The sequence below is a fragment of the Hippoglossus stenolepis genome, chromosome 3 (genome assembly GCF_022539355.2).
Source record: "Hippoglossus stenolepis isolate QCI-W04-F060 chromosome 3, HSTE1.2, whole genome shotgun sequence".
Lineage (NCBI taxonomy): Eukaryota > Metazoa > Chordata > Actinopteri > Pleuronectiformes > Pleuronectidae > Hippoglossus > Hippoglossus stenolepis.
In genome coordinates, this window is record NC_061485.1 from 3172029 (window position 1) to 3191197 (window position 19169).

At 44.3% G+C, this 19169-nt stretch overlaps 1 protein-coding gene across 13 annotated transcripts in view; it reads left to right on the forward strand.

The window, feature by feature from the left end:
* The window catches only part of ptprt (protein tyrosine phosphatase receptor type T), a 254304-nt gene that overhangs the window by 221618 nt on the left and 13517 nt on the right, over positions 1 to 19169 (forward strand). For 7 of the 13 annotated variants that reach the window (XR_004695112.2, XM_035152935.2, XM_035152936.2 and 4 more), the window contains 6 exons: positions 6964 to 7049; positions 7778 to 7814; positions 8296 to 8393; positions 8827 to 8943; positions 14495 to 14649; positions 17488 to 17623. Coding sequence is in view for 12 of the 13 variants with exons in the window: in XM_035152935.2 (XP_035008826.1) it covers positions 6964 to 7049; positions 7778 to 7814; positions 8296 to 8393; positions 8827 to 8943; positions 14495 to 14649; positions 17488 to 17623 (629 nt within the window). In the remaining variant the exon portion in view is untranslated. The remainder of the gene's footprint in view (positions 1 to 6963; positions 7050 to 7777; positions 7815 to 8295; positions 8394 to 8826; positions 8944 to 14494; positions 14650 to 17487; positions 17624 to 19169) is intronic. The other 6 variants (XM_035152939.2, XM_047339368.1, XM_035152946.2 and 3 more) reach the window with 2 other exon arrangements.

Genomic DNA, 19169 nt, shown 5'->3' on the forward strand with positions numbered 1-19169 from the left:
GGGTTGTGCAGATTGTGAAATTCTCCTGAGATTAATAAAAGTTAAACAGACTTGACAAAACAAAAAATGAGCGAATGGCAACATCTGGATATTTAACATGTGCAGTGACATTATTCAAACTGGGGCCAAACGTGAAGGAATTAATTGGTGCTCACTGTCAGTTGTTCTACATGAGTCTAATTTATGTTCCTAATTTAGCAGAATTTATGTTTTAACAAAGTATGAACGATGATCGGTGAGGTTGCAGCTTGGATTATGGTGAAAACATATCGATATTAAAACTGAACGGCAATTACCCAAATAGAAATATTCACAGGGATGTTAAATGTTGTTTTGACATAAAGTACATGAATCAAATTTGTAGTCGTTGATCTATTTTTTTACTTCGACGTGTTCGATGCCAGACACTTTCACTAGCCTCAGTAATTTGCCCGACCCGAAACTTGTATAGATCGAAAAATAATTCACGACAATATGGTAAGAACGACGTCACCATGAGGTCACTGTGAAGATAATGATGTCATATACTGTGAAACCCAGTACAGACACAATCTACAGCGTCACGATGACGTCATTGTTGAATTCACACAGTGTGCAGTGAGGGCGCCGCTTCGTCAACACTCCACATAACTTTACACTGTAACACTCCAGTGTAACTTTGGAGTGTCGAGAGGCTGCTCCTCTTTCTTCCCTCTCTCCTCTTTTCCCCCCCACTGCTTTTCATCCCCCTCTCTCCTTTTCCCTCCCCCCCCCTCCCTCCTGACAGCCTTCAAACAGCTGGAAACAGCATCTTGAGGTGTGTGTTTGTGTGTGTTTGTGTGTGTGTAAGTCGACAACATTCTGAGCTGTTTGACACACCAGCTGCAGGGAGCTCTGAATAAGCTATTACACACATTTTAACACCCATGCGCACTAACACACTCACAAACATATGCATGCACGGACGCTTTTACACACTTCTACACCCTCCACCATGCACACTAACACACACACACACACACAAATATATGCATGCATGTGGACAAAAGGGCTACTGCACACACATGCACAGAAATACCACACACAAGTTGCTGATGCTAGAACACACACATCACTTGAAACACTTTGGAAAACTGCACACGCACACACACACACACACACAAACCTTTCAACACAAAAACCCCAAAAATGTTCCAGAACATACGAGTATAGCGGTGGTGGGGAAGTGACTAAAGATACTTTAACACACTTACACGCCGCTCCGTCTCTTACACACACACTTACACTCAATCACACATGCTATTAAATTCCCTAATGCCTTGAGCTGCGCTGACGGCGGCGTGTGTGTGTGGTGAGTGAGTTGAGCTCCGTGGGGAGTTAACTGATTAAGTATATCTGTGACAGACACAATCCCTGCTTAGTGGCGACTGGAAAAAAGGAGGCGAGGAGAGCGCGAGGAGGAGGAGGAGGAGATGAGAGGGAAGGAGAGGATGGAGGAGGAAAACTTCCCTGTTCAGCAGTTTTAACTTGCTACTGTGGGCATCTCCCCCCCACCTCCATCTGTTTCTGTGGACGTTCGACGGAGGTTTGTCTTTTCTCAGCAGCGGAGAGAACAAGTCACGCGTCTTGTTAAGTTGCTGAATCGCTGTTGTTGTTGTTGTTCTTGGACCTTTGGCTCCACTTGTCCTGTGAAGTGTTGCCACACTGCGTTAGTGTTAATCACCTTGTTTCTCCTTGTGCAGTTGATTCGACTTCTGTAATGTGAGTGATGTGCTTGTTTGGTCTAGAAGAGACATTGTAAATATCTCAGAATCTGCAGTTGCTGTTGTAAAGATACTCGATTAACAGGTAACACCTACGATAGGTAATTGGTTATTAGAATTCATTTGTTGTAGCTGTACCACACTGGGAGGTAATGCTGACATGGGCAGTGTTCATATTACTTAGCAAGTATGAATACTATGGTCTTATTACATATAACACTTGATTTTCTTTGACTTCAAATGGCAGTGAGTTAAACTTAGTTGTGCATACTTACCTCACGCACTGCTCAGCTGTGTTAGACCAACTCGTTTTAAGAATTAACAAGTAGATATAAAGGAAACACAACTGAAGACTATTAGATGTAGTATTTATTATTTATATTACTATATATACTTTTACATTTTCAAGGCAAGTCCCTTGATTTTTTTTTTAAAGTAAGATCAACTTGTCCGATCTTACAGCGCATCACAAACTGACTTTTAGTTTCTACTTTTAACATCCGAGGATCAATAAAGACGAGAACCCTCATGTCCTCGATGACGATAAACTGACGAGGCTTTAACATCCATCATCGTGGGAGAAAATAGAAGAAGGGTCACGGGGGGGAGTCGTTTAAAACAGAGGTATGAGTTACAGTATTTTAGTTGGAGAAATCTCCCATCATGCATCTGTTCTGCATTAGAGCCACTCCATGGTACGACATTATCTTTCTCCAGCGTTGTGAAATAATCCCTAATGGGCATATTGAGGCATTACATTCTCCACCGCTCTCTGAGAGCCAGAGCTCGGTTACACGTTTGCTCTTTTCAGGCGTCGAGGAGACAATGGAATGTGAACGGCAGCAAGTGGAGGTTTAAACTGCCTCATAACGGAAATGACCACAATATATCTGCAGGACACTGATATGGTTTCTATTCAATATCTGTGACTCGGCAATTCATTTGTCCAGGACTCAAACCCAAGCCACGTTTTTTTTTTCCCACAAAGGCTTTTAAGTATCATGAGGCGAAGGTTTTCTGATGTTTTGGTTTCCGGCGCAGTCCCAACGTCAAACGGTTTATATTTAAATGTCTTTGTGCCTCATCAAGCAAGAAAAGTCCCGGGAGGACATTTGTCTTGTAAAATGGCAATAAACTCATCCCCAGGATTTTTTAGATAAGCTCCTGCTCCACCTGAGATATTTTTAAAATGTGTGTCTCACTTTTGATGACGTGGAAAACAAAACTTCTCCGTGACCTTTGATTTTTTGTCTAAGAGCCGCTCCTGTTTGCTGTCGCGGTGCAGCTGCAGTCATTAGGCGCCGGTGGCTTCTGCTTGTTTTACTCGTGTACAGTGTCTGTGCAGCTTTCAGTGCACACAATCTGAGCTGATGTCCCCAAATTACAGCTTTCTGCTGCATTCAGCCGCCCCTGCAAATCTCTCCGAGATAAAAAATAAAAAAAACACACAAGTCTGTTTTGTGTGGCCTTTACTGGACCCCTCAAGTTAACAAGTTCTCCCCGGCAAAACTTTCCCAGTGGCTGCTGGGGTAATGGGGACGTGGGAGAGGAGAAGACACAGAGAGACTAAATGGAACCAAACAAAAAGCAGAAAGTGGCGGAAAGAAGACGCTGCAGGAGAAGAGAGGGGGTTGTTGCAAGGTCACGAGGAGAAGGAGACAGAGCAGAGGAGTGGAGCTCATTAATGAGTAATGGCTTTGTGGCCCTTTGCCCTTGGACACCGCGGCTCCTGATGATTTTGTTGTTTTGCTCCGGTGCTGCAGATGCCAACATGAGCCCTGATGCAGACTCTGGGTATCCGTTCCCACATCGTAGACTGTAAACGGACGTTGCGTCTCCACTTCCTGCCACTGTACAAAGATTTAGCCAAATGTGACGGATGCGGACGCTGCCAATCTCGCGCTGGTGTCATCGTCTGGAGTCAGAGTTTGTGCAGAAATCCATGTTTTTCGAACACATTTAATGAACTTGCGTGGGAGTATTTTGATCGATATGTTTGGCTTCAGTTTTGAGGAGCTGTCATGTCGTCCAGCTTTGATCCAGATGTGGGTCTGGAGGACGGAGTTGAGCGGATGCATGACTCAGCAGGAAACTTCGGAGTTGAGACTTTTTTTTTGAAATATTAGAGTTGGCATTTTATCTCGATTTGAATTAAGCACAAGTTTGTAACATCAGACGTAAGTGATTCGACTTCATTGAGGTTCCTGTGTGCTTGTTGCTGCTTTTAGTTTGACACTAAAATCTTTCTTAAACTAATTTTAATCTTTATCTCACTCGATGTGCACACACACACACACACACACACACACACACACACACACACACACACACACACACACACACACACACACACACACACACACACACACCCTGTCAGCCTCTTCAAACCTGTGGCCTGTGTCCAGAACTGCAGTGTTTGCGAGCCAGTACCTCCTGCCATCTCAGCCCAATTAGAAGCTCCCCTCCCTGGGCCGAGAGAAGTGGAGAGGGCCCCTCCCTCTCCCTCCCTCTTTAGCCCGGTGGCTCTCGTATTATGACAGCCTCTGACACTGGCCCTGTGTAATTACTGCTGTCTGAGGGAGCCCGACAGCATGGGGCAGGAGGAGAGGGAGAGGAGGAGGTAATGACAGAAGAAGAGGAAGAGGAAGAGGAGTGAGGAAAAGGAAAACTCGGGTTGGTGAGAACGATGAAGGATGAAAAGAAGAAGAGGCAGAGAGACAGGCAGAGGAAAGGCAGAAGTCTGGCAGATGACCCCCTGTTGAGTCTGCTCTTACATGCAGGGTGTGTGTTTGTGAGCGAGCTGATAGCTGATGACAGTATCTTGTACCTGCAGAGTGGAGTCATGCTGCCGTCATTGTTGCCTCTCAGCCGGAAACTGGGAAATTACTCCGATATAGAAGCCGCACCAATAATTCTCCCGGAGCTGATCCGAGACGTGATAATGAAAAAGGGGATTCACCGAAAGCCTCCAGATTATACGCGTCTACTCTGTAATAAGGCTTCATGCTCGGTGATGTAGCGTCTGACGCCAGTGGAGCGAGTGACTCTCATCCAGGGCAGGAAAGAGGCAGAGTGTGCAGATGAGGCAGAGTGGGTCTGTGAGGGATTGACCTCGGCAGCAGAGATCGTTTGAGATCTGACACATTTCAGGGGTAACTCCTGAGGGAACCTGAAGGAAGGCACGTCGGACTTTCTGCTGCTGTGGGGACTTTAGCTTCTGGTGTCAGTTTTGCAGACTGAACCCTGGACAATCCTGACCAGGCCCACCATCGTTCAGGAGTTCAGGAGATCCACACAAGTCGGAGGTGTTTATCTCTCTGGCCTCATGAAGCATTTTAAGATGCATTTCCAGGACTCTGCATTTCTAGCAAAGGACCAGGGTTTAAATAATTCAGGGGGAAACTGAAGTAGTAGTTCGGGTGTTTTGGATTCACTTTGTTACGAGTGCTCGTCTCTTTTCCGGTCAACAGCAGCACGGGGGGGGGTGTACTTTACCTTGTGTTTACTCTTGTTGTAGTAAATTAAAGTACTACTACCTGGCTACTTTCCCTCTGGCTCTTTCAAATGCATCACGTGGTCGTCAGCAGCGCCACAGTCCGTCCAACATCAAGGATCCTGATGCTCAAAGTCAAGCTCCTCTGCTCGCTCTGATCCTGATTACTGGAGGGGTCGTTCTGTGCCCGAGCGTGAATAGAAAATTCACACATCAACTCCAAGATGTTCACACAAAACAAAAAATGTGTTTGCTTACACTTGACAACACGATTGCTCCCGTGCTCCGGCTGTCAACACAGAGGAAGCTGCATGGTTACGACTGGAGATGTGAGTCGGCGGCCGCACGGTGGATCTGCTCAAACTGTTTTCGAGGCTCAAAGCGACGGGTGAAAAATGAAAAAGCTAAGAAAATGACATGAAATTTGAAAAGGGGGTCCGTGTTGAAGATTTGGCAAAACCTGTAGTTTATGGATTAATACAAAGAAGTCACAGAAATGAGAATTTAATGTTTTGTACGATGTGAGTTTTCTCCCAGTCCCTCTCCTTCCTCTTCTTCCTCATCCCATCCGTAGTCTTCCCAACCTCTATATGTTATTACCTCTCGTACCTCTCCATACGCCAGAAACCAGTCTCACCGATGGCCTGTGATCGCACTGTTCAGAGAGGGAAAGTGAGGGGGTTGAGTGGAAGCTTAGAAACACAAGAAGAAACAAAAATAAAAACCCTGAGAGAGACGAGTGGAGATAATCAGGATAAATCATCTGCACTTATCTACCGTTGCTACGTTACAGCTAAACAAAATCACCTCTGGCCATTAGCTATAATCACCCCCATACAGCGCGTCTTAATAATATGGACGACTATTAGAGGCCAGGACAAAATAATTGACTCTAAAAAGGGGAGGGATGAACAAAAGGGGGTTTACATCCGGTGACATGCCCACACCACAGCACGATGTTCGAGCTCAAGTGAAAGGTTGCTAGATATATATATATATATATATTTATATATATATATTTATTTATGTCTTTAAATGATCATTGATGTTAACAGTAAAAATGTAAGTGATAACCTTGTGTCTACATTGACCTGGAGCCACTTTTTAGAGAAGTATTTGAGAGTCAGCAGAATGGAAACAGGAACATTAATAAAAAAAATGACACGTACCATTGGTGGTCATGTACTGCTGTGCAGGTATAAGTTGTTATGGATCGTTTGACAGTAAATAAACTCGTTTCTGCAGATAGAGGCAGCTCGTGGTAAAACAGGGTTTGTCCCATAAACCCAGACTCATCACAACAACATGTTATAAATCTGTGTTGTGCAAAATGTTTACTGCTGATGTTACAGCTTCCATTAAGCTCATCTGAGTGGAACTCGACTGGGCCGGAGTCAAAGGAAGTGACCGAATAAAGCCAAACCAAAACCAAACCGTGCATGTTGAATCTTTCCGGATTGTTTTTAAGTCAGTCGGTCAGAAGTTGTGACGGCTTGGTATCCTCCAGATGTTTTTTGGGTTGAAAACATCTGTTGCCACCGAAGGAAGAAGACAACGATCTCGGCCACAACAGGTCACCTGTCAGGAAAATGTAAAAATGCGTCACGTTAAGAAGTGAAACCAACGACGGGAGCCGAGACGTTCGTGGTTCGGACCCCAGCCAGACAGTTGCTGCTCAGATCTGTGGGTAAATGTAACTTTAGGCCTGTTGTATTTTTCTGCTATCTGACCCCACAGACGACCACACCAGAGTCCGCCTGCAGCTGCTGGAGGGAGACCCCCACTCCGACTACATCAACGCCAATTACATTGACGTGAGTCTACACACACATTTTGTAATGTTATCCTTGTAAAAGACGCCAGACCCTCGCCGTCAGAACCTCGTGCTCTCGACCCTAATTCTGACAAAAACTACATTTGACATGAACCCAAACTAGTCTCAGCGTCTCTGACGGAGGTGAGAAGCAGAAAAAATATTAAAATTCACATTAGTCTTTGCAAAAATGGAAGTATAATCACACACATGCATCCATCAGTGTGTTTCCTTCGTTCCTCTCCTCCGTCCAGGCGCTAACTTTCCAATTTCATCTCTCACCCACAACGAGGGTCTTAATGAAAACGGTACAACATATTTATTTGGAATCAAACGGTCAGTGAAGAGAACGCGGCGCATACAGCGTGGTCTTAATGACAATATGGAAGTGATGAATGTTTTCATCTCAGCAAGGTTATGTCTCCCACAGGGGGGGGGTGTGGGGGATAATCGCTGGTCAGAGAGTCATTGCTTTTCATGGAGGCAAAATTAAGATTCCTCCTGTCATTTAGTTTTGTGTTTGTTTGGGGGAAACGACCTTGAGTTGTGCTCTCCGGGACGAGTGGAGGGACTGGACAAATTAAAAGAGCCCCCCAAAAAAAAAAAGGGATGGAAATAAGAAATAAAGGAAGGTGGGTAACGAACTGAAGGAGAGAAAATGAGAGGAAAACGGAGGGTGAGGAAAAAGACGGAGGTCGGTGACTAAGATCTTTTGTTTCTGTCTCACAGGGGTACCATAGACCCAGACATTACATCGCCACACAAGGTAATTAAAGTGACGTGATGAGAGTGTGCGGCAAGACTGTGTGTGTGTGTGTGTGTGATTCCACATTTGTGCAGGTTTAAATGTGTGTGTATAAGTGTGTGTGTGTAGCAGCCACCTGGTAAATGTCGTCCTTTCGGGCTGCGAGGCTATTAACACAACCTCCTAAATCTAAACCGTCCTATAAAATCCCCGTGACAAATTTAAGACCCCATTACCTCAAACCCACGAACCACTATCTGGGGTTGATAGCATGTGAGTGCATGTGTGTGTATAAGAGAGAGAGAGTGTGTGTGTGTGTGTGTTGTGGTGTGTGTGTGCACATGTATGGGAATGTGTGTGTTTGTGTAAGTCTGATGCATTTTCACATGATGTCACAGTGAATGAGTTTGTGTGTCAGTATGTTTATATCTCTAATTTCTTCCGTGTGTGTGTGTGTGCGTGTGTGTGTGTGTCTGTGTGTGTCTGTGTGTGTGTCTGTCAGGGCCCATGCAGGAGACGGTGAGGGATTTCTGGAGGATGGTCTGGCAGGAAAACTCGGCCTCCATCGTCATGGTTACCAACCTTGTGGAAGTGGGCAGGGTGAGTTCATCATCCGAGGGATTACTGTGTGTGTTTGTGTGTTTGTGTGTGTGTGTGTGTGTGTGTGTTTGATGTAGAGGCTCCACACCTGTAGAGGTAGCGGATTAGGAAAATCAATAATTCAAGTTATTGTGTTTCTTTCAGAATTGTAATTACATTTACAGTCTAATCACAGTCAAACAAATCAATCAATAATTAACTGATTGAGCCTGATCTACAAACTACCGGCAGCTTATACACATTCAATAATACAGTTTTGTTTTAAAACCAAAACAAGCCTCATGTGCTTTTTGGTTGCAAACTAAAACAGGGATTTAAAAAAAAGAAAGATTCATCTGTTATATTAATCATGGCGATCGCCTTCGCCTCCACCTCATCTGGAAATGAGGCAGATATTCAAATTCACAGAACGACTGTAACTTGTCCGTTGCAGGTGAAGTGTGTGCGGTACTGGCCCGACGAGACCGAGGTGTACGGAGACATCAAGGTGACCCTGATAGAAACGGAACCACTCGCAGAATACGTCATACGGACGTTCACCGTCCAGAAGGTAAACGAGATCCGCACAGAAGCTGAATGTTTAATGTGTGCCTTCATTATCAAGGGGCTCCGAACCCGGCGTATCAAGGGGATTCGTGCAGTTGGAGGAGAAACACAGAAACGCATGAATGTAAAGATTTGTTTCCTCACATCACAACAGAACAATGCATTTGATGTCTTTGTCGTAGTGTTTGCACAGGATTTGAACACGGCACCCGGATGTTTCATCAGTCGAGGTCTATTCCCATCAGACCTCATATAGGATTTGAACCCCTTCATGTTCTCAAGCTGCTCAGTTTCTCTCATTGTTGCTCGTAACTTATCGCTTCCATTTATTTTATTTTTTTTCAAAAGACCGAAACCTGGATTACCATTATAGCCGATGTGTGATTGGGGATTTGAGGCAAGCGAGTGTTGTTATTTGTTTGTTTCTCGCTGTTTAAGAGGACGCTCGAAAGCGTAATTGGGGCCCTTGTAATCAGGCGGGAGGGATTTCAGAGGAGAAGAGACGAGTGAGAGCAGAAAATGTGCCGTCATTGTTGCGCTGCAGTTTTCCGAGGCTCTATACAGTGAATGGAAATCAGCGCAAACACTTCACGAGAAGAAAACAGGGCTCGGATCCAAATCCTTGATTTTCTGAACCACTCTGTGTTGTTTTCAGTCCCTTGTCTCTGCTTTCACTGTCGCTCTTCCTCATCATGGTTCATCCATTGTTTCTTATTTCACCGCGTATGACTTTCACCTACTATATTTATTTTATATACTTTACAAAAACATTGTCAGAACAGCATAGACAGATACTGAAAGTCCTCTTTCAATTGTTATTTATTTCATTTAAAGGAAACATATTCTGCTTCTTAGGGTTAGGGTCCCTCCTTTTTCCAAGTAGAAGCTAAAACTGTACAGTGACAAATAAAAACACCAAAAATATATATTAACACTTCACCACTGCATGTTTATTTCCACACGCGTGTGAAACGTCATCTTTCCTTCCTGCTGTCTTGTGTGTTTCTCTCTCTCTACCTCCGTGTGTCTCTCTACTTCTTCTCCAATCCTGTATTTCCTTCCCCCCCGTCACTCGTGTGAAAGCAGCTTATGAAGACGAGTCTTCGAGTCCTCGCTGTCAGCTCATTTAGCAAGTTATTAATCCATACCACCTCTGAGTGTGTGTGTGTGTGTGTGTGTGTGTGTGTGTGTGTGCCGCCCAAGTACTCAAAAATTCAAAGGAAAGCTGCTTTTGAAATGCCTGTCATTCTGCTGTATGTATAAGTAGAAATACACACCACACACACACACCACACACACACACACTAATACGAAATTCACTATCTTTAAACTACAGTAGGATTTGCGACTGTGTGTGTGTGTGTGTGTGTGTGTGTGTGTGTGTGTGTGTGTGTGTGAGAGACGGAGGTAAGCAGAGTTTCCAGGTTCTGCATCACAGTTAAACAGCTTTAATTGCAGTGAGTAGTGAGAACAGGGTCTTAATGAAAAGGTTTGTTAATGACACGACCAAGGAGATTAACTCAGCACTGAGGATGACAGGGTGTGTGTGTGTGTGTGTGTGTGTGTGTGTGTGTGTGTGTGTGTGTGTGTGTGTGTGTGTGTGTGTGTGTGTGTGTGAGGATGGAAATCACAAGAGAATCACTAGAACAGAGCGGTTGTGGGTAAAAATATTTAAGAGTTAATTTAATCTGAGAAACACATGACGGACATGAAATCATCACAGGAAACCAAACACAGCCTGAAGGGGTCAGACACTCGTCTGAAGAATTCGTACAAACCATAGTTTCATAGTATTTTTCGCACCCTATCAACAAACAGGCCTCAGACACGTCCAATGGATCACGTCCAGAGCAGCAGAACACAGGCTGGTCCGTGGCTCACGGATCTGGACAGAGCAAACAGTGGCAAACAGAATCACAGCAGAGACCAGACTGAGCAGTGCACACAGTCCACGGGCCAACACACTCAGCTCTGAGGACCAGCACACACACAGTACACAGATCGGACAGATGGACTGGGGGGGGGGGCTGCAGAACGGCCTGTTTACTGTATGTGCAACTATAGAACCTCCCTGTGAGCGTGTCCGTCCTGTTGTTGGCCACGTTCACATGTCTCCGGGGATCGGTTGGTCCTCCTGTGATGTTCCTCAACACTCTAACTGAAGGAGTTCTCCCAGTGATATGCGATTGATTTTGTCTGGAAAAGGACAAATATGGGCTTTTTTTTATAGATAAATGGTTTGTTCGGGCCTTTTGTAACCAAACTTCAAAAGGTCCTTGAACTTTAATCTTCTTACGAACCTAACCAGGTGCCGAACACGGACCACTCCATAAACCAGTATAGTCCACGTCTTTATCGTCCTGTTATTCATTGTATTGCATTTAATCATAGTTTTCTGATTATAGAAGCTGTTTGTTCCATCATGTCTATTATATGTATTTTGTACTTTTAAGCCACCGTCCCGATTCCTTTGTGATTATTAGTTTATCTCCCTTTCATTCATATCTTGAACTTTGTTACCGTCACATTTACCCTCGATGTTTTGAGTCTTTGAGTGTTTTGTACAATCTATGGAATCCCGTTAAGCATCTGATGGAAAACACGGAAACGCACGGTGAAATAAAATCCTACTAAAGAGTGTGAGGTCACAAGGTCAGCTTTAAAACTATTCAATCACAGTTTGAATGCCAAAGTCATATCTTGAGTATTGGTGCTGTCCGCCTTGTGTCCACACTTTACCATCTCACCACCAGAAACCAGTAACACACCACTGGGATGTGGTAGAACATCAGAAATGATATCGTAGAAATGGTGTAAACCTGGAGCAGACACTGATGAAGTCTTATCTCAAAGACCTGGAGATGTTTTGAGAGCAACGGGAGGAAACCCAGTATTAGAATGGTGTTCCTAATAAAGTGCTCGAGGAATCTAAAACCTCAAAGCAGGCTGCATCTGAGAGGTTTTAGCTGTGTGTATAATTTGTTATTCACCAGCAGCTTAACCACTGAAACGATTTACATTTTCTGGACTTGTTGACCTGGAATAGAACTGAGGAGAATGTGTGTCCTGCTGTTAACTTTAATGTTTGTGCATCATGAAGATTCACTGCAGAACAATGAGACATTCTGTCCCTCAGCCGTTGCAAATTTGTCTTAATAAGAAATTTTAAATATGAAGAGAATGGTAAAAATTGATGCTTTTATGTTTTTTAAGCCCACCCGTCATGGTTGTGAGGCCTTGGCTGCCGTCTATCGATTTAGAGAAGTAATTTCAACATCACAAGAGAGCAAATCAATGGAAAGTCGAGTTATCAAATCACCTCGTGGTTTTTCTGGGTTTTATTTTTCTCCCGTCTGCTTCCCTGCGTCTCCGTCTCTCTTTGTGTGTCTCCGTGTCTTCATCCTTACCCACGACAGCACTTTTCCTCCGTCTCACTTTACCTCTCATCTCTGTGTGTCTCTGTTTCTTGACCTCTACCTCCGACTCTCTCGCGTCTGCCGGCTTCTCAAGTGATCACAAGAAACTCAGCCAAAGCAAACAATCCACCGCAACCTTGTCTGTACCAGAACAGAACGGGCGCTTTCAAAAGAGCAATTTCCTCTCGGTTCTATTCTCGGAGAGTAAAGTGAACTGAGGAGGACGCGGCTCCCTCCATTTAAGATCTGTTGTAGTTTCCAACAGTATAAGACGATCCATCGGCGTGAATTATTAAAACAGGGGCCTGTGGTGCTGCGGAGACTCTAACGGCTGGAAGCTGAAGAAAGGGTCATACATATCTAATGCCGCATTTTGGAGCTGTCAAAAAGTTGGGAAATGTATCCGTCCCACGAGGAGAGACGTGGCTGGATGCCCCACGTCAGGATTCGGCGTCGGATCTAGGAGCCTTCAGGCTGCAGGAGTGTAGTCGCCTGTCTTCAGCAAGGTGGCACGCACCGTCGAAGCTACACGTTAAACCCGACAGGTCTGAATTTGACAGAGTACACGGAGCTGTCCCAGAAACTTCATTGACAGTGTGTGACGTCCTGGATTTGTGGGCCTGTTGGGGCAGCAGACACAGGTTCTCAACCCAACATTGACACGACATCGCTTCTTTAGTAGCTTCAACAATCCTGTCGATTAACATCAAGTTAATACGTTACAGATAAACGTGATCATCTGGCCCCCTGGTGGCTGTAAATCCAATAGGTTTCCTCTTTGAGCTCCATTTCTCTGCTCCACCACCTCTCAATGGATGTACCTGTCTTTTAGTTGCTAATAGAACCACCAAGATGAAATTAATATGATAATAATAATTTAATTACAGAAAAAAACAACGATAGCCGCTTTAAAATTTAAATCTGACTTTATCAACTATGTCGCAGAAAGAATTGTTGTAATACTTGAACTCACCACCGTGCAGCAACTTTATAAATCTTAATTTTCCACAAGGTCGGCTGTGTTTCCACCTGTTTCAGTCATATTGTCCAAAAACGAGGACATTTCAAAACAAACAAATCCCAGTGTCCTTAACTTCCATCAATCGTCACCGCATTGGCTCAGTGGTTTTTTGTGTAATCCTGTGAACAAACTACTGTTACTTATAACATCATAAACATTTCTTTACTTTTTGCAGAATTTCATACACTGTGAAAATCAGGTCTCTAGAAACGAGTGATTCTCGTAATTACGACTTTAAAGTTTCTTGCGTCGCACCATCGGCAGCAGGATCTGGACTGAGCCCGAACTAAAGTCCTGTTTCTTCTCCTGTCGAGCAGGAAACACTGAAGACAACAATTTGTTAATATCGATCTATTAAGCGTCAGAATGTCGTCTTAACGTTCCCATTGTTACACAGTAAAGTATTTACAAGCTCTTCGTGTTTCTCAAAAGTCCGTCATTAAAATGTCGAGATGCTATCACATGGGGCGCCACAATCGAAGCCTCTTGCCATTTTCATTTCCCTATCATCTCTATTGTCATGCACTAATCTGTCCATTTCCATATCTCTGAGAAAGTTGCAATTCGGATTTATTTTTTAATCTCAGTCTTTAAAAAACCCTTTTTCTCCAGCCAGCAGGATCTTTCTTCACTGCTGAAATCAAAGTGTTTTTCCCAGTATATTCAATTTCATAGTTGCAATAACACATTATTCTGTTCATCTTCGAGCACTTGTGATATTTTAGCTCTCGCCGAAAGGAGCCAAAACTGCCTGTTAGATATCATCTTCTTTCACTCCTTTCAAATCAGGCGGCTGAACCGAGCCGTGACACTTCCTTTCCTAAAAGGGCCATCGTGAGATTTGTGAAATCACTTCATCTTTTTTTCGGTGGAGTCAGAATGTCCATCGGCTTCTTCATATTTCCCTGTAAATTAGGCAAATGAGCCTCTTGTTCCCCGAAGTGGCCCGAGAGCCAATCTCCACATCCACGAGATCGATTTATTCTCCGTATGAAGCCAAAGATCCGTGATATGTCTCCTTGTCTCCCCCCCCAAAAGAGCCACGATGAGATTCACCAAATGGTCGTGGGCTTTTCACGAAGAGGCAGAATCTTACGCCTGCGTGTGTTTCTTTTCAGAAGGGTCACCACGAGATCCGCGAGCTCCGTCAGTTTCATTTCACCAGCTGGCCGGACCACGGCGTTCCCTGCTACGCCACCGGGCTGCTGGGCTTCATACGACAGGTCAAGTTCCTCAACCCGCCGGACGCCGGGCCCATAGTGGCGCACTGCAGGTGAGAGCACAGGCGCACAGTTACAGGTTTGGTTCGGCAGGTAAACTCAACTCCCTGAACGCTGCCGGCCGGTGGCGGCAGAGACGAGGAGACAAACAAACACAGCGTCTCACTCGGCCGTGCAGAGTCTCACGGGGCCAGTGGAACACAAAGCGTTAAAAACAAGCACACACACTGTTCCTCTGGTTCGTTTGTTAGTCTGTCAACATGTTTTCTATTTTGATTTGATTTATTTCAGGCATATTACCAATTTTTTGTTTAACACAATTTAAAATCAGGATTAAACTTGTTGTTTATGATGCCAATCACTTTTTACTGTGTTTACATACATGTGTACACTCAGCGCCATAATCACCAGTAATTATGTTCGACACATTGTTGTTATGTCATTGTTGTTATGTTTTGTTGTTATTGTGCTAATTGGAACTATTTCTGCGCTTTGGTCCATGAGAGACTATTTGTTCAGGTGTTTACTTTCTATGAGGATAAGTTCATTTGAATTAGACTAAAACAGCTTAAAGATAAACTCCTCATGTCATATTCTAACCACCCATCATCCTGACCATACACGCTTATTGTACTTTTGCATAATGTCTCAAATATGTCATTGACAGTTATTATAAAACAAAAATAAACACTGTTTTGTGAACTGATACACACAAAATAAAACGGTACAGGTTTAAAACCCTCCTCCACCATGTTAGCAGACGGTAAATTCCCATTTTTAAAAGCTATATTTTACGCCCTTTTTACTTTAGAATAAATCATATGAGAATTGAATCTGTATCATTCAATAACAAAGCTGTTATATTGAATAGCATCAAAGCTGCACACAGCAAATCATCTTTTTCATACTGTGAGTTTTTTCCCTTTTCCTTTCCTCCGCTCCCCCGTTCCTCCTCCAATAAAACAAGTTATCAGGTTATCAGTATCAATACGATCTCACACACACACACACACACACACAAACCAATCTCCCTCGTCCGTAAATTAGATCAATGGCGTTAACCTTTAGAAAAAGTGCCCATCAGAGAAAAAAGAGAAAAGAGATTCACCTCCCGCCTGCTTTTATCCCGCCGCCGCCGCCGCCGCCGCCGCCGCCGCCGCCGCCATCATCATCTACCCGGAATGGAGGAAGAACAGAGAAATGACAGTTTGAAGATCCCCATGGTGGCAATACATTTCACCTGCATGTTCTGTTCTTTACGGGACGTCGCAGTTCAACCAGGGGGCCGGGCTGTCAGCGGGCTCGAGCTTGAAAAGGTCAGCACCCTGACAAGCTATGAAAAAAAGGGTTCGGAGCAGATTCCTCGTATTGCCACAGGCATTTTAATTTAATGTATTTCATTTAGTGGCCCGGCTTACTGCAACAAATATCCGTGAGTGGCCAGAGAGGGAATTAAACTACTAACCCTGCCACGCTTATAGCGTTTAGGACGGTCTCTATTCACACATCATAAGTTGAACAGTTTAGGACAGTTCCTTTTTACCTTTGTATTTATAGTTTTTTTTTTTTGCATGTTTCTGCATATTTACTAGATTATTATTTAGCAATTTCTTCTATTAAATTTTAAATTCAAAAACAACTTTATTTGTCCCCAGAGGGCAATTCTAAGGAAACATAGTAAAAACACAAAATTAAAAACAAGAAAGAAAACACACACTCCATCGGTGCAATGTCCAGGGACATTTAAAAAAATCAGTGCATTATACTAGAATGACAAAGTAAGAGAAGTGTAAATGAAAACTCAGTGTAGGAACGTGAGACTTTGAAAAAGCAGAGGAGTCGAGGCAGCTTGTTCATCACGGAGGATTCTGCTCCTGGTGTAAACGACGGGGACAGAGACCGAGCGGCCGTTTGATGGAAGGAGAAGTCTGCACTCAGACACACAACGGACACACAAACAGGGCGAGCGGCGTCGTAAACACGCGGCCGCGGTATGTGGACGGACAGGCAGGAACTTATGGCCATCACTTCCAATTTCCAGGGGGCGCCGTGACGCCGTTGGCCTGTGTCACGAGGCTTTGAGAACACACACCTACACACATGCACACACGCGGAGGCCCAGCAGGATTCTGCTCTCAACATTAATCACAGGGGCTGACAGGTAATCTGCAGAGGCGCTCCCCTCCTTTCCTCTCTCTTTCTCCTCTCCAGCTCTCCTTCCCTCTCTCACCTCTTATCTCTCCCTTCTCCCCCTGCTCTCTCTCCCCCCTCTCTCCAGCTGTCTATGGGGGACTGTCAGGGGGATTGCAAAGTGAAAGATAGGTCTCTCTCCTCCCTCTCCTCATCCCTCCATACCTCATCCTCTCAGCTCTCCCGCTCCATCCCTCTATCTGCACCTCCTTTCCTCCCTCGATCGCTCCCCGGTGACGACCACTTCTTCTTCTAACCTCCTCCCACCGGTCCCCCCTGCTCTCCCTCCATCCATCCATCTGCTCGTCTGTCCCTCCATCCGTCTTTTCCCTCAAGGAATTACAGTTCAGGATGTGTCGCCTTAACACCTGACATGGGGTATTAAACTGTGTGTGTGTGTGTGTGTGTGTGTGTGTGTGTGTGTGTCAGGTAGAGAGTCCACCCTTATATAAGCTCACATATATATATATAAGATCTTCAGAAGAATCCTCATTGATCAAACATGTTTGCATTGACCTGACCTCTAGTGAAAGATTATTAATAACGTGTTTTTCCAGTTATAAAACATAAATCTCTGCTGCAGCTTTGTTTCCGCAAAAGTCTTTTCATAACAACTGGGGGCAGTTTCAAACCTACACAACGGGTGTCATCACCAAAGACGTGATGTGTGTGAATATGACGAGGCGGTTGTGTCCCTGCAGCGCCGGTGCAGGGAGGACGGGCTGCTTCATTGCGGTGGACATCATGTTGGACATGGCAGAGAACGAAGGCGTCGTGGACATTTTCAACTGCATCCGAGAGCTGAGATCACAGAGAGTCAACATGGTGCAGACGGAGGTGGGTGTACAGACGCACAATGCATCACACATGTAACAGCACGTAGATCAGAGGTGACCTGGCGCAGGGCAGAGGTGATGGTGCGTGTACACAGACACACAAACACTGTTTTTATTACACAATCGGACCTTTGTAGGCGGAATGAAAGTTTGTCCACCTCCACATCTTTTTAGATTTATGTGGTAATGGTGCCCAGTTTGTCTTGTGAGCTCATGCTTTGTGCAGTTTGTGTGTCTGTATTTAGTGTTGGAGAAGCTGAAGGTTAAAAACAGAGTCTCGGGATTTCTGTCTGCTTTATATCATCAGTCTATAACTGCGTCTCAAGCTAATGGGTAATAAACATCTGCTGAGTAATAGATTACTTTCATATAGACACAGACACACACACACAGCTACACAGTAAGTTTGTCGTCACGTTGTTGTTTCTACTTTTCCAAATAGTTGTTAAAACTTAAAATTACTTTTTATATTAACACTACTTAACTTTCTTCAGGGCCGAAGTGATTTCATTCATTTGTAATTTCTTCAGTTAGTTAGAACTCAGTCTCTTCACTGAACTGATGAGGTTCAACTAGTGTTCAAGCAGCGACTCTATTACTATTACATCACGAGTTTAATTAGTAAACCAAGCTGAGTCATGAATTAGTGAAGTTATGTGCCTGATTTCTTGAGGTTTATATTTCATTTCAGGTCGTTTTGTCAGTTACTTTCTGTCCTTTACACAGTGTCATCATTTGTTCTTATTCTGCACTTTCAATCACTTTGAGAGTCTGTCTCTTCACACGTTTCACTGCGGAACAGAAATATTCATTTCGTCTCAAGCTACCTTAAGCCGACCTAATCCGTCCCGCCTCTGCATTCCATTTGTGCCACTGATGAAAACCTTTCATATCCTAAAAGTCAACTTTACCAGGAATAAACAGCCTCGTGTTCCGACTGACAGCTCGAGCCTGCAGCCCGAGGCTGGAACTGACTTGTGAATGGGTTTCAGAAGAGCTGGGTTCAGAAAAGTTACCCAGGGCGACACTCAGAGTGTTTTCATATGACAGCACTGATATGAAAGCTACTTTAGTTTGTGTGTATCTGTGTGTGCACACTTACATGTGTGTTTTATGCCTCTTGAAACCAAGCTAAATGCATCCTAACCTCCCTTTTGAATATGTGTGGGAGCAATTTGTGTCAGAGCTGAAGCTGCTTGAAGCTATTATAATCCTGCAGCACACAACGCAGAGCAATTAATCTTTTAAAAGGAACAGGAAAGTGTGTGTGTGTGTGTGCGTGTGTGTGTGTGTGTGTGTGTGTGTGTGTGTGTGTGTGTGTGTGTGTGTGTGTGTGTGTGACTACAGTAGGTAAAGGCCACAAGAGATGATCTCAGTGATGCTTTTAAAACTCTCCTCCCAATCGCTAACATTCGACAGAGATACAGAGATGAAGCAGCAGATGACAAAGACAAGTGTGAGAGGAAGAGTGAGAGAGAACCGTGAGGCAGAGAAAGAAAGACTAGATGAACTTGCGGGACAGAAAGAGAGGGAGGTGCATTAACATG